Source organism: Tachypleus tridentatus, chromosome 9 (genome assembly GCF_004210375.1).
Source record: "Tachypleus tridentatus isolate NWPU-2018 chromosome 9, ASM421037v1, whole genome shotgun sequence".
In the NCBI taxonomy this organism is placed as follows: domain Eukaryota; kingdom Metazoa; phylum Arthropoda; class Merostomata; order Xiphosura; family Limulidae; genus Tachypleus; species Tachypleus tridentatus.
The window spans coordinates 99,794,560-99,808,974 of NC_134833.1; the positions used below are offsets into that span (position 1 = coordinate 99,794,560).

General features: G+C 31.2%; 1 protein-coding gene across 1 annotated transcript; it reads right to left on the reverse strand.

Annotated features, from left to right (window-relative positions):
• Positions 1-1,147: 1,147 nt before the first annotated feature.
• Positions 1,148-13,813, reverse strand: LOC143225864 (uncharacterized). Its single transcript, XM_076456015.1, has 5 exons — positions 13,532-13,813; positions 5,539-5,649; positions 4,593-4,680; positions 3,324-3,421; positions 1,148-1,307 (listed from the first exon to the last, which is right to left on the reverse strand). The coding sequence occupies exons 1-4, from the start codon at positions 13,796-13,798 to the stop codon at positions 3,330-3,332; spliced, it is 558 nt and encodes a 185-aa protein (XP_076312130.1). The 5' UTR covers positions 13,799-13,813; the 3' UTR covers positions 1,148-1,307; positions 3,324-3,329.
• Positions 13,814-14,415: the final 602 nt, after the last annotated feature.

The following is a 14,415-nucleotide window of genomic DNA, read 5'->3' on the forward strand; positions in this document are numbered from 1 at the left end:
TGAAAAAGAGTTTTGTGTAACAGTGTTCAGGCCAAACATCTTAAATATTTCTATGTAATTTGATAATTCCTAACTTCATCATAATGTTTCATTTTAACATTTCAGATGAGTAATTTTCTGTTAAAGTATCTAAATTTCTGTGTCCAGTGAAAATGACCTTCCACACACATCTTATCTGACATCTTCATCAACCAGTAACTTGAATAAGGTTTAGGAATAAAAGCCTACTTTCATGAGCCTCAGTTTCACTATGATGAAATTTATTTTTGTATTAGACTCTCTTTCCCATGTGAGAATATAACCTGTGTAAAGACTTAGTTTAAACTTCATAACTAATCTACATATGCTATACTAATGTTACATATTACTCCTGAAACCACTATATACAATTGAACAACATGCTACATATTGGTCCTTCTGGATAAAAGATTAAAACATACAATGACCACATGACTGCATATACATCTGTTCTTTTTCTGATGAAATGTTGTCCTCTTTCATACAGATAACTGGTATCTTCATTCTGTTTTAACAAAGGCTTTTTTGTAATAATTCCAAAGCAAAGATTTGAACTAATTTTTTACTTAAATTCCACAGGACTTTTCCCAGCATCGTATTTGAATCTTACCAAGCTTGACATCATAATGGTGTGGCATTACATAAATAATACCATGCCTGAAGTGGTCCTGATAAATTCTTTCTTGAAAGGTTTTTATATAGTAGAAAGAGTCCCAAAATTTAGATGCTATTTATGCCCATGTTAATAACTCAACCAGGAGTAGGCAATAAATATAGGAAGTACTATAATAGAAAAAATGGAATTGGTTTCTTGTAGCTCATGATATACAGAGAAATTGAGCATCACTGACTGACTGACCAACCAAAACTTCTTTTTATATAAATTGATTCTTGTAAGAAAATCTAAGAGACAAGTATGAAAAATTGTGCATGATATATTTTTGAATCTTTTTAAAATTCTTCACAGAAATATCATTTATAAAAAAATTTAAGAAAAGAATTTTAAAGTTTTATAATAAACTAATTTGTTTAGCATTTTATTAATTAAAAATCTCAGTCTGAAAGAAGTTAGACTTCCTGAACTTAGAGAAATTTGTTATTTGAATTATAAAAGTGCACTTCTTCCAGCTTTACACTGAACAGAATGTTTTTATTTTCTCAGTTTATTCATATGAAATAACTACAAAAAAAGTAACATAACTCAATCTGAACTACACTCATTTTCTATTTCAGTAGCATTTCCATAGAAGCTGGAATTCTCAGCTAAGAGGATTATATTTTCTCACACCCTGTATATAAAGAGAATAATAGTAACTTTTATATTAAACAAGGATTAACAAAAAATAGTTTTTTGAATGTATATCAGAAAATTAATTAATGTATCACTCAAAACTTTCATCTATGTTTTTGAACTACAATAAATCTGCTAAGTACACTGAAAGCTGAAATATGTATTTCATTTTTTTTTCTTTTGTACGACTTAATCCATAACCTTTATCACTTTGGGATATCAAATCAATCATCGTAAAGTAAAACTTAGTGGTTTCTCACAGTAGAGATATAACCTACTCATACAATACTTTACAAATATACTTTGTATTTCTAGAATTGGTTTGATTTCTTTCAAATTTAGCATAAAACTACATAAGGACTATCTGTACTAGCCATCTCCAACTTAGCAGTGGTAAACTAGAGAGAAGGTAGCTAGCCAGTAAACACCATCTATATTATAGCACCCCCCCTCAGCTGAAAGGGCAAGCATGTTGAGTATGATGGTATAAATATTACATGATTTGAAAAAAATCATTACTATTGAGGATTGGTGAAGTGTGAAACCCTTGAGATCATAAGCAAGTATTCCACACTTCTTTTAATTCACAATTTTTATTTTCTTCACAATGTGACACAACCTTTTCTTTTTTGAATACTTCCTTCACCTTAGGAAAACACTCTTTGTTTTGTGATGACCTTTTGAAATGGGTATCATTTTTCATTATTGTTGAAATAATGCTGCTATTAGGGATAGCAATATCCAATGAACAAAACATGAGTCACTACCTTAAGTTGCATTTTTAAAATAAATCTTCAAAAAAATAACATAAAAATGTATTTAATAATGTGTAATATTTCTAGGAAAACATGATCTCATTTCAGAATGCAAACTTCAAGAGATGTTTTTCATTAACTTCCTTTTTTCCCAACTAGTGCCTGAGAAACTTTTTTTAAAAAATGAGTTTAACACAATCTGATTTTACACTAAATGAAAAAAATATCAGGTATCATTTTTTGAAGTAATGATAATAACTGCAGGGATAGTTCCCCTATAACCTATCCTTGTGATCAGAACATTACTACCTAGATTGAAAATAATTGTGCACTTCATTACAAAAAAAGTGCATCTTTCTTTTTATGATAATTATGTTAATGGTATGTACCTAACATCACACAAATTTAAAGAAAACAATTTTAATTGGTATTTTAATATCCTGTCAGCATTATAAATTTCTAAGTTAAAATAATTTTGGCTCACAACTATATATATATAGACACACATATATGCATACATAAGATGACAGCTATTGTTCTGCTATTCACTACTACTGTATTTAAAATTGATGTACAAAACACTGGAATTTCAAAACAAAACTGAAACTGAAGAACTTAAATTTATGTTTCATTTTAATATATCTTATTAATTATTTTAGATAAATAAAAACATTTATGTAGCTTTGCAACATAGATAACACACAAGGCCAAACATTTATCACAAATTAAATGAATTTTAAAATAATTCAAATTATTAATGATAAAGTTATCTTTACAATAATGTTTTATTGTAATTCAAAGAATTGTACTGATATCTTAATGTACACACTATATAGGGCAACTCAAGTGAACCAAACTAAGAATGTTTGGTTCAGGCTGAATAAACCCAAAAACATTGCACAAATTACTATATTTTTCACTTATTAAAAAAACACACTTTTCTCAGTTGCTCTTTTCAGAAAACAGTTCGAAACTTACACTTCAAATATTATTTGACAAGTATTTAATCACCTTCATTTTTGTTTTATACTAATCTTTTTGGAACTGAATTTTTTAACTTGAATGATTTTATTTTCTAGATTTTTTGTGGCCTTGAGGGTAGCTGAATCTACTAAACACAGTTTCTTTTATTAAAAAAAAAAAAGTACAAATCAGCGTAATGTAACATTTTTCTTTTACTTATTAGGATAAAACTGTAAAAATTGTTAACCAAACTGGCATTATTATGATAAATTGTAATAAGTGTGTATGGCACTTACCCATGGTTACTCATATACATCTTCCTTATCAGCTACATATCGAATAATATCATTAGGCCTCAGCAGTCGCTCTGCATCTGAATCTGGAATTTCAAAACCTGAAGAACATCAGAGATATCTTTTATTTATATAAACTCATTCAAATTGTTTCACATGCAGCCTAATAACACTAGAATCTTCGTTAAAAATAAAGTATTAAATGTAACAAAAATACCACAGATACAAGTATGACTGACAGACAGGTAACTCAACTCATGACTCGATCAAATATATTTATGTTTTTGTTCTTTATATAGTACTTTAAATTAAAATATATATTGAAATCATTCTTAAATTTTAATGCAATTCTTCTAAGCAGTTATTCCTATTGTTTTTTTTTCAAAACAGTGTTATATACTACTACTGAACTGTCTTCACTATTATGTATCATAATTATAATGAGGATGTTAAGATTTGTACTGGGAAGTTAATCATAATTTCTAGATACAACTGTTATTTCAACACATACACAAAATATAAGATTAAATAAAATCAAATAAGTATTGCTAATGTATATTTCCAGTTCATTTACAGGTTTCACATCATGTAGTTATCCTGGTATTTCAATGTTAAGTTTTACTCATGTCCAAAACTGATAGACATTTTAAAGTTCTAACATAACATAAATGTAAAAAGCCTCACTTGAGAAAATTAACTAATTAAAATTGAATGCTCATAGCATAAAATAAACTAGAATCTATTAACCTTGAAACACTATTAGAAAATACTTATAAATTTCCAAGGCAGAGTTTTATCATTTGCAAGTGTAACTTGGACATAACTTAAGATAGTATATCCTCTTGCTCACTAACATGATTTCATGTTACAACTGTGCATCAACAAAAGTATACATTAGTGTTATCTTTAGCAAAGTGCCAGATTCACTGTTGAGCTTCATATTATAAACATCTCTCATAACTGTAAATTATGTCTGAATAAAGAAACAGTGAATGAAATAATGACAGGGAAAGCAAATGACTAAAAAACATTATGCAAAATTCAAGAATTATTTGAAGGTATTACAGTTGTCCTGCTTTGAGATTCTTAAGCTCTACTCTGTTTATGAAGATTAGATTTGCATTTTCACAGTACAAAGTTAAAAACTGACTAAATGTGTACTTTTTAACTTATATGAGTAATGAAATAAAAAGTATAGTCATTGCTGTTTTACTATCTATTATATATTTAACTTTTCTGTAATATTAGTACAAAACAAAAGTATAGCATTACCAAACTCATCCTCCATTGCCATGATAACCTCCACATGGTCTAAACTATCCAGACCCATGTCACTCATAAAATGAGAGTCTACAGTCAACTGAAAAAACAAAACAGTAAATACACAATGCCACAATGTCTAAAGTTTTGCACATGTCAACTTAAAACAAAATCTCATATCAAAGACGATATCTGTGTGAAGCAAAATATGCTAAAAGATTAAGAGAAATAATATTAAGTGTATACATGGTTTACTCTCAATAAATGTACATTTTTATTGACAACTATCATGTGTTTAATATTTAAAGCTTTTTAAAATCCTACCTACCATAAAGTATTATTCACATAATTGATATCAACTCTTTAAATGTTTAGAGATGAAAAAAATTCTTGTTGTGCCAGGTTTACTTTTAGATACAATTAAAAAACAAGACGTTTCAATATTTCAGTACTCATCTGCTGCCACTCAATGTAACAATTACATCAGACTTCTACTGTCAATAGTTACAGCGCTTCAATGTTTCACTGAAAAAAAAGGCCTGCTTTGACCAATTGTAAAGGTGTTTTGTTACACCAGCATTATGTACGGCTCCATACAGCAAGGATCACATCCTCCTTATTCTCTAGACTTTGCCCCATTTGATTACCATCCATTCTGAAGTTTGCAGAAATATCTTGATGGAAAAGAGCTTGGAACACAGGAAGATATCAAAATTACCCTCTCTACATTCTTTTCCTCCAAACCCCAAGAATTTTATAGAAGTGGCATTCAGAAGCTTGTGAATCATTGGCAGGAAGTATTGATAATAATGGAACATAAATTATTGATTAAATAACATTAAAAGCATTTGAAATCCTTTCTCTTTTTCTGAACCTAAAATCAGACATTATTTAAGGGATGACCTGATATAGATGAAAAGTTAAGATTTAAAAAAAAATTGTAACTTAATATCCTTACCTTTTCAGCATCTATTTTGTCATATAATTTTAAAACTAAAAGAACTCGATCACGAATCATTTCCAGAGTCAAAGGAGGTTTCTCGCTGAAGCTTCGAACACTAGCCAGTGGCTAAAAAAAAAGAGAAAAAGTTTACCAACACACTTTACATATACCTTTTATACTTTTTAGAGTTACAGCTATTTTTATCCTGTAAAAGATGTTTGACTAACAAATAGAGCTAAACTGGGTTTTAAAAAGAAGCCTTTGATGTTAAAAAAAATGTTTTCATTGTTGAGCAACCACTGACTCCAAGATACTCCCAGTAATAGAGAATGATCCTGTAAATCCGGTTTCACCAAAAACGTCAACTCTCAATGTAACAAATACCTGTTACCCACCCCTCTTACTACATTAAGATTTTGTTTGTATCATCAAACATACTGTTTGATAAACTTTTAGTATCCAACCTGATAAAAACAGATTCACTGAAGTAAAAAAAATAAAAAAAATCCATGAAAATATTACAGATAAAAAAATGTTTAATTACATTACAAATTATAACACACAGTAAATTTGCAGCAGTGTAACAGTGTAAGTTAATACTATAGGTCTGTTTCCTTTTTACATTTTTTTAGCATTCAAGTGAATTTCAAACAGGTATTTACCTCTGAAGTACTGAAAATCTTTCCTTGTTGAGTTTATTCTCATAATGCCAACAGCCATGTGACTCAAAGTTCTGAAAGTCCTTGATGCAATGCGAATTTGTATGCCATATATCTAGAATTTTCCAATTTGTCACCTTCTATCTAGAGATCTTACCCAAGGTCTGTTTTCTCACTCTAATTTACACTTCTAAATTGCAGTTGTGAAAAACCACATATACAATTGTGAAAGAGGTGTGTGAGAATGTACATAAGAAGTACATACCTGTTTTAAATTCACTTTCATCCTACAAATGCAAAATTCAAAGTAAGTAGGCTTACCTCTGAAAATAATATTAAGCTAAATACCTACACTGAAAAACAGGTAAGAAATGGAGAGAGTTAAAGTTAAACAAATATAGATTACAAAGCAGAAATGTAACAACCTAAGCTACATTCTATTTGACCAACTACAGGGTGTTCAGAAAGTCACTGTGCAGTTTTGAAAGCAGCGATAACAGCATTCATTCAGTCTATTTCAAGCAAGCAACTGATAACAGTGCTTAGAAACAAAACAAGAAGGATCCAAGCCTGTATTGATGCCAACGGGGGTCAGTTTCAACATTGTTTATAATTGTCATTCATATTTACCTCCTGTATTCTATATTGAAACATGTCTGTTAATAAATATATAAGTGCACAGTGACTTTCCGAACACCCTGTAGAATTTAAAACCAGACATATATGAAGAACTGGAGAATTAATGAAGCAGACCAACATTATATACAAACTGGACAAAAAGACAAAACAAAATGAAAACATTATTCTTAGCAGGGTATCTCTGCCCTAGACACCATTTAATTCACACACAAAAATTAATCATTTAAGGCAATAATATATTTTCTATTGGAGCCAACAACAGATAGGCTGTTCTCAGGGTAGGACACTACAACTTAAGGGCAATGCAATGAAAACATCAAAATATAAAAATAAAAACAGATGTTCTCAGGCTAGTTGGAGCTATGAGAGGTATTAATAAAAGGTATAGACTCAAATACCTTTTAATTCCACATAAGAATGTACACACAGATGTGAGATGTTTGGTAAAATAAACATATCTAAGAAAAATAAAAAACAAGCAACAAATGAAATCATGAAGTTGAAGAGACAGCAATATGTTGTAAATATAATTGTGCAAATGTATTTCAATTTGTCTACATAATAGTCCTCTAATAGGTATCAAAACCAGGAAGCTAAATACACTACAATATTATGAAAATATAGCATAAACCTCACCTAATTTTAGCATCTGTAGTTAAATCAAGATATATATCAAATGGATCATCAACACATGCTAATCAACTGGAGAGGATGGAAAAAGATCCATGGAGTGATATTAATTGTAAAGTATAAACAACCTATTTCAAGCTTCTTTGAAATATTCCATCTGTATAATACAGCAATGGCCAACACTGACTGGGTATAAACAAAATGTTTTTTTTAAACAAGAAACTTGGTCAAGTAGAAAAGGTATTACACATGATAAAAAACAATGGTTATCTTCTCTCATAGCTAATCATTGGTAGGAAGGTTCTTTCATGATATATACACACGCATATGAAGAACCTTCACACAGATTATAAAAGAGGAGTATGAGAAGCATCAAGGGCATAAATATCACATCTCCTACCTGAAATGAATAACAGAATATGTTTTCAGGGACAAATGCTATTTCATGTCTTTCAAGGTTCAAAATGAGGAGAAGCTAGACATTGTAAAACAAAAACTAAATCCAATTTACAATACTGTCTAGAGACTTCATCACAAAGTAAGATCCCAAAAAAAGGGGAACAAACAAAAGAGAAAGTTGTTGTTCTGAATTAAGCACAAAGATACACAATGGTCTATCTGTATTCTACCCATCGTGAGTATCGAAACCCAGTTTTTAGTGTTGCAAGCCACAGATATAATGCTGTGTCACTGGAAGGCTGAGACAGAAAGAGGGAAGTGGCATCAGTGGCAAGTTAATGTTGCACAGATAAAAGCTCTGTAGCCTGCGACAGAATTAGTAGATAATCCACAATTATGGAAAAAAAAGACCCCAAGAAAATGAAGCCAACTGTTGAGGATTTGTAGAAAAAGACATAAAACAGAATTTTTAACATATCAACTCCTGAATATAACCCAGTAAAACTGGTAGATGCCTACTAACAAAGCAAGAATGTAATAAGGTTCAATCTACTTGAGAAGAGAATCCTTCTTCTCCAGTAGAGAGTCATATGACAGGCAGTAGTGACTCTGTAGACACTGAACACTGACATGGATGATGGATGTTCAAGACTTGAATAGATGTCTCCAAAGAGGAAGCAGAATGGGACTGAGACAGACAATGCAGTGAGAGAAACCATGGTTGAGTTTGCCAGTATAGAGTAATGAGGAGAACTCCTTAATTTGTTACATTGATCTTGACCAGTATCTGAGGAAGAAGAAAAGAAGATTTGGCTTTAAGCATCCAATGCTAGAAAAGAAGGGTTTGGAACAAGAGACCAGTAAAAGTGAAAGAAGATGGTTGTCCACCACTACAAAGATATCATAAGGTAATGAACTGGCCATTTGTACTACCTATAAAAAAACTAAAAAATATGAACATTTAATAAAGATGCTGAAAATTGTCCCCAATGCAAGAAAAGCAATTTTGGCAATAATAAGGACACAGAACAGTACTACCATAATACTCAAAGTCTTGCTATGCCACAGGATCCAGCTGAAGTGTTCCTTGAACTGTATTGGACTAAAATCCCAGATGTAAAAAACTACTATGTTAATACTGACTTATTGAATGTAGAGCTATGGATAAGCCACTAAAGAAAAATATTCATCTAGGTGGTCAAATAAGCTTGTGTAGAAGACTAGATAGATACAATGGTCACAAAAAATTAAATATCCATGTAGAAGTCAATGTCAAATGAATGGAGAAAAGCTCCAACAAAACTATAAAAATCAGTCAATGATAAGGGAATGGCAGTGGAGTGATAAATTACCTCCCACTGAAATAAAGAAAGTATGGAATAGCAGATAAATAAGAATATAAAGTTAAATATTTCACATATCAATTCCTATCATCCAACAACCATAACATCAAAACTTTCATAGCAACCTCACATTCTAACTGAAAATAATGTCTCCATGAAAATATGATTTGAGACAGATCCCAAAACTACCGATTTTCACAGAACCTCAAAGAAATAGGAAAAAAAAAACTAAGAGAAGTGAATTAAACAATTTAGTTTGATTCATTTTGATAGAAGTTTAAGATTTCTTGGTTCAGAATATTTGAGCTATAAGGTCTGAAGAAAAAAATTTTAAGATTAATTAGGATTTATTCTGCCCAAAAATAAAACCAGGATCCAACATACAAACTAATGATTCAAGATAGCCCTCTCCTGAATAAAAAAAAAAAAAGATCTGGAGCATAAAACAATAAAACTGATCACAAAATTCCACCTTGCCTATATTTACTCACTGACGACTTATTAGGTCCAAAATGAATGAGTAGTAGCAAATGACAACACACAAGTGTAGGAGACTAAATAGAAGAATGAAAATTAGCTGTATATCTTCTCAAAAGAAACCTTGAGTGCATGGTTGTTGACAGCATGAGAGTAATTCAACAAGGATTTTAGTATTTCTGTGATTAATCTACCTGATTTGTAGTCAAACTGAAAATAACAAAACTACTACAAGAAATGGATAAAATATAATATGATATCTAATTACAGTTATGCAAAAATCCTGCATTTTGATATTTTTCTAAGTCTGCCCTTATATGGTATGCAGTAACACAATGCATTTTCTACCTACTAGAATAAATATAACTTGTTTTTGTTTGTTGTAGATATGTTCAGTTTTTACATAACATGGTCCACAATGTTTCTGAGTTAATTCATCCTTTGCCATCCCTTGGAGTCATCCAGTATGACCCATGGAGAAGTTTTTGTAACAGATGAGATAATTTTTTCTAAAAATATAGCAGAGAATTCTTAAATTGCATGACATTTTTCTTTAATCTTGAAGTTAATATTGCAAATGCCAGGAAAATAAAAAAATATTGTTTTTAATACCAAAAAGCATGACAAGGGATTCTGAGTTTTATGCAGATGAAAATTCCAAAATAATATATATCTGTAAAGAACAGAAATGTAATTCTTTAGAAATGGAATCATATAAAAATTAACCAGAGATCAGGAGACTGCCTAGGACCCTAATAAAAACTAATTAAAAAATTATTTTTACCTGAAAATGTATTTCAAATAGATACTCATATACATCTACTTAAAGGACTTGCATTTCACTAGCCTTGAGCTAACACCTACCTACTTGTTGAGAGGAACAGAAATGGCATCAACAAGGGGCATGCATAACAGAGAGCAAACCCAGTGAATATTCCAAGGGTAGGGACACCATTTTGTGTGTGATATCTGGTTCAGCCAAGAGAGATGCTCTGTCAACAAATTCAGAACTCTCACTACATAAGGGATAACCACCATGGTACTGACATGGTCAAGCCACCAAGACAAATCCCAAAAAAGAGGAGAGGAGAAATGCACCATTGAGGACAATAATCCCAAGAAATATTCCATTAATACCACAATGTATCAGAAGAGGCACATTTGTATACAGCCTAAGAGAATAATTGTTCCACTGAAATCAGAGTCTTCATAAGTAAATGAACCTCCTGCATAATGTATAAATGACAAGTGTAAATCTTGGTGACAAGATACTCTATTGTTCACAAGTGAAGGGTAATTTCAAATGAGATGAGAACTGAAGAACATGTCCAGATGTACAAATATTAGGTAGGCATGAGAAGAGACTTGGAATACTTGACTATCCAGTCCAGTTGAGCAGTCAACCAAAGAATAATGATGGTGTGAGAGATCTCCTCTAAAGAAGGGGCAAGAAGAAGCCAATTACCAATGTAATAATGGAACTTCAGTCCCAATCCATGAATATGGTGGGCAAATACCCTCATGAATCAACTGATGATGCAGTGGAGCAGGCACAATGCCTAAGAGATGAGTATGGAACTAAATGACTTGATTCTGTTAGACAAAACAGAGAAAAATGTCTGGCAATGGAGACCTTACAATATAAGCACAAACATGAAGAGGAAGGGCCCTGACATCATAAGGTGAGAGGATGAGAAGAAAAAGAATGGGAAGAAAAGGCATAGATTTAGCAGGCATAGGATCACAAGGACAAGGCTGAAAAACATGATAAACCAAAAACAACAATGACTGATGCCTGGATACCATGACACAGGTATTCAAAGCATCAGAAACACCACCAAAGATCTCTGAAGAAAAACAGAAATTTGACAAGGATCACAGAAATAAGGTTGAGGTACAGGAACATTAGTTAGGATGGCATCCAGACTCAACAAGTCCCAACAACAGAGGAGACAAGTAACAAGATATAGAACAGAAAACATAGTACAGCTGCAGCATTGAAAAGAAGAGAACAAACCACTCCATAAAACCCTTCAGAAGCATGATGATGTTTCTCAGAAATAAGGTGAAGAGATGAGAGCAAATGTAGGAGGGTGGTACAAAAAGAGAAAGTTAAGGTGTCTGCCCTACAAACAGGTAAAACAGATTACAAAGACTGGAAAGCAAATAACAGAAATGAAGAATGAATGTAGACCAGGACAAAAATGTAAGGTAAATGGAGAGGACAAAGCATGTGAGTAGGATGTGCAGTTGCTCAAAAAATGAATCCTAATGTAAAGAGAATGAGGAAAGACAAAGTAACTTTGAGTTTCGATTTTGTGTCATAAAGAACAAGAGAAATCAAATAAAACTGGAGAAAGATAAAAAAAAGAGCATATCTGCAAATTCATGTCAAGAAAGAGATTACAGTGGTGAAGATTTTCTTCTCTTAAGAAAGCTATATTCAGAGCAAACCCTGATGAGGAAAACATTTGATCAATACCATCGTTATACTGATCATGTCAAAGTAAGAAGAAACATCAGCCACATCAAGGGAAAGAGGATGCCCTGTATGCATGCATAAGAGAACCCATAATTCATTGAACAATGGTTGTCACATCTTCCACAAATAATGATCTTCCAGTAGCCACAGGTTCCATGTTAATAAAATCATTACCTTCACAGAATGAAGATGTTAATACCACTTCAGAATTCACAAGTAAGCAAAAAATTTTCTTTTCTTGCTCTTTAGTAAAGAAAGAAACAGTTAAACTGGAATAAAATTCAAGTTCCATAAACTCTACCCTTATAAAATTTATCACATTATGAATCCTTTGTCTTTATTATCTTTCACTACCAAAAATACTGAGTATTTCAGCCAAGTTTCCTTCCTACAGTATTTTGAAGGAATAAGATTACTCAAAATATACAAGTCTTTCTTAGCCTTAACAATATTTTTTTAATTTTACTTGTGAACATTACAACTGACAAGTTCACTAAATTGTTCTAATAAATTTTAATTTCTTGTAAATAGTAGGAACTTATGAAGAAAATTAGCTTTCTTAAAATGAGGAACAAAACTTCAAATTCTTGATAAGGCATGTAATTGTTTTATAAATAAAACTAAATTGGCTGGCATTATGTATTTTAACTTTTCTAAGATTTCAGTTGGGTTTTATACTAAATATCTGTTTGTTGCATATTTATTGAATTAGTAAAAACTTTACTTTCTTTTGAGGAATTTTCTGTTTATTTATGTCAGTACTTTTGAATACTTTAAGACATTAAACATTTATAATTTACTGATATATATTTGTAAATTCAGTGCTAGTACTATGAAAAGCTCAACTTAAGGATATTTCTCTTATTTAGAAAAGTACTATCATGAGGAAGAATGAACTTAATTATTTAAAAGTTTAAAACGAAAAGTATATGTTTTACACTTGAGATTAACATGTGAAAAGTTTGCTGCTTTTGTGAGGTGCACTGTTATTGCAGAAAATCCGTAGTTTAGTATGATTTAAAAAAGCAACATGAATTTCAATCAGCTGTTTAGAATGTTTACAAGAAGAACTATGTTGGTCTTACAGAAATGATGTCTGTAAGGATTTGATGTTATTTTAACCTTGTGTATACATAAAACACCAATAGATATATCTAAACATACCTTCCTTTTAATGTTCAATATTTTTTGTAGTAATACTGATAGTCTCAATCAGATACATAAAAAAAAAAAGTTGGTATTATGGCAAATTCTGGCCATTAAACTATATTGCTTTAAATTATATTAGTAGTAGTCCTTTACTATAATGCTATATTAACGTAATTTGTAAAAAGTTAATTTAAACTTGTTAAAAATGTCACAATCCAATTTCTTCGTACCGGGAAAACCAGGTCTGTTCGACATAGTATCGAGTTTTCTGCAAGAATACTGTGTTTCCACTTTTTTCCATATAAATTATTCGACTGAGAAAATGCAACACTAGAAATTCTTGGAGCAAAAACTCTTACGTTAAAGAACATTGAATGATTCTTTAACCCTATCCGAATAATTCTAGATGCATTATTCAATGCCATCTCTAGCGTTGATGCCCTTGCCAATACTTGGTAGAAATTTGAAGATAAAATAGGGAGCGCTCTCTGCTCCATAAACGCAAAATATTAACAATATATTGATATCTTTTTGTTGTTTGTAATGATTTTTAACAACTTGTCTGTTTTACCATACAATTTTACTTTTGCTAGTAATTTTGAACCTAATCAACCAATGGAAAAAGTGCTAGAAAAAAATGTGTTGTTTACACAGAATATTAGAAAACGTATTTATAGAAGCGTAGATTAATAGTAAAATGAATATTTTTCCTCTGCCAAATCATTAGTTGCTCTTTTAACAGAGATTCTCTTTCTTTAATTTAAGGTTGCTCTCGCTTATGACAATTGTTTCAAATTTCCGAAAGCTTTTGATAAGTTGCATAAAATAAAGAAGTTTTCTGATACTTTAGGTTTTAAAAGTATAAGTGGAAACAGTCAATGTCCCCCAGTGGCTCAGCGGTATGTCTGCGGACTTCCAGCGCTGAAAAGCGGCTTTCGATACCCGTGGTGGGCAGAGCACATATAGCCAATTGTGTAGCTTTGTGCTTAATTAAAAAAACAAAACAGAAACATCCAAAAAGTGAATTGCATACGTACCCCTGGTGGGCACAACATAAATAGTCCAATGTGAATCTTCTTGCTGAACAACAAACAAGTTTTCCGAGTATAAAAAG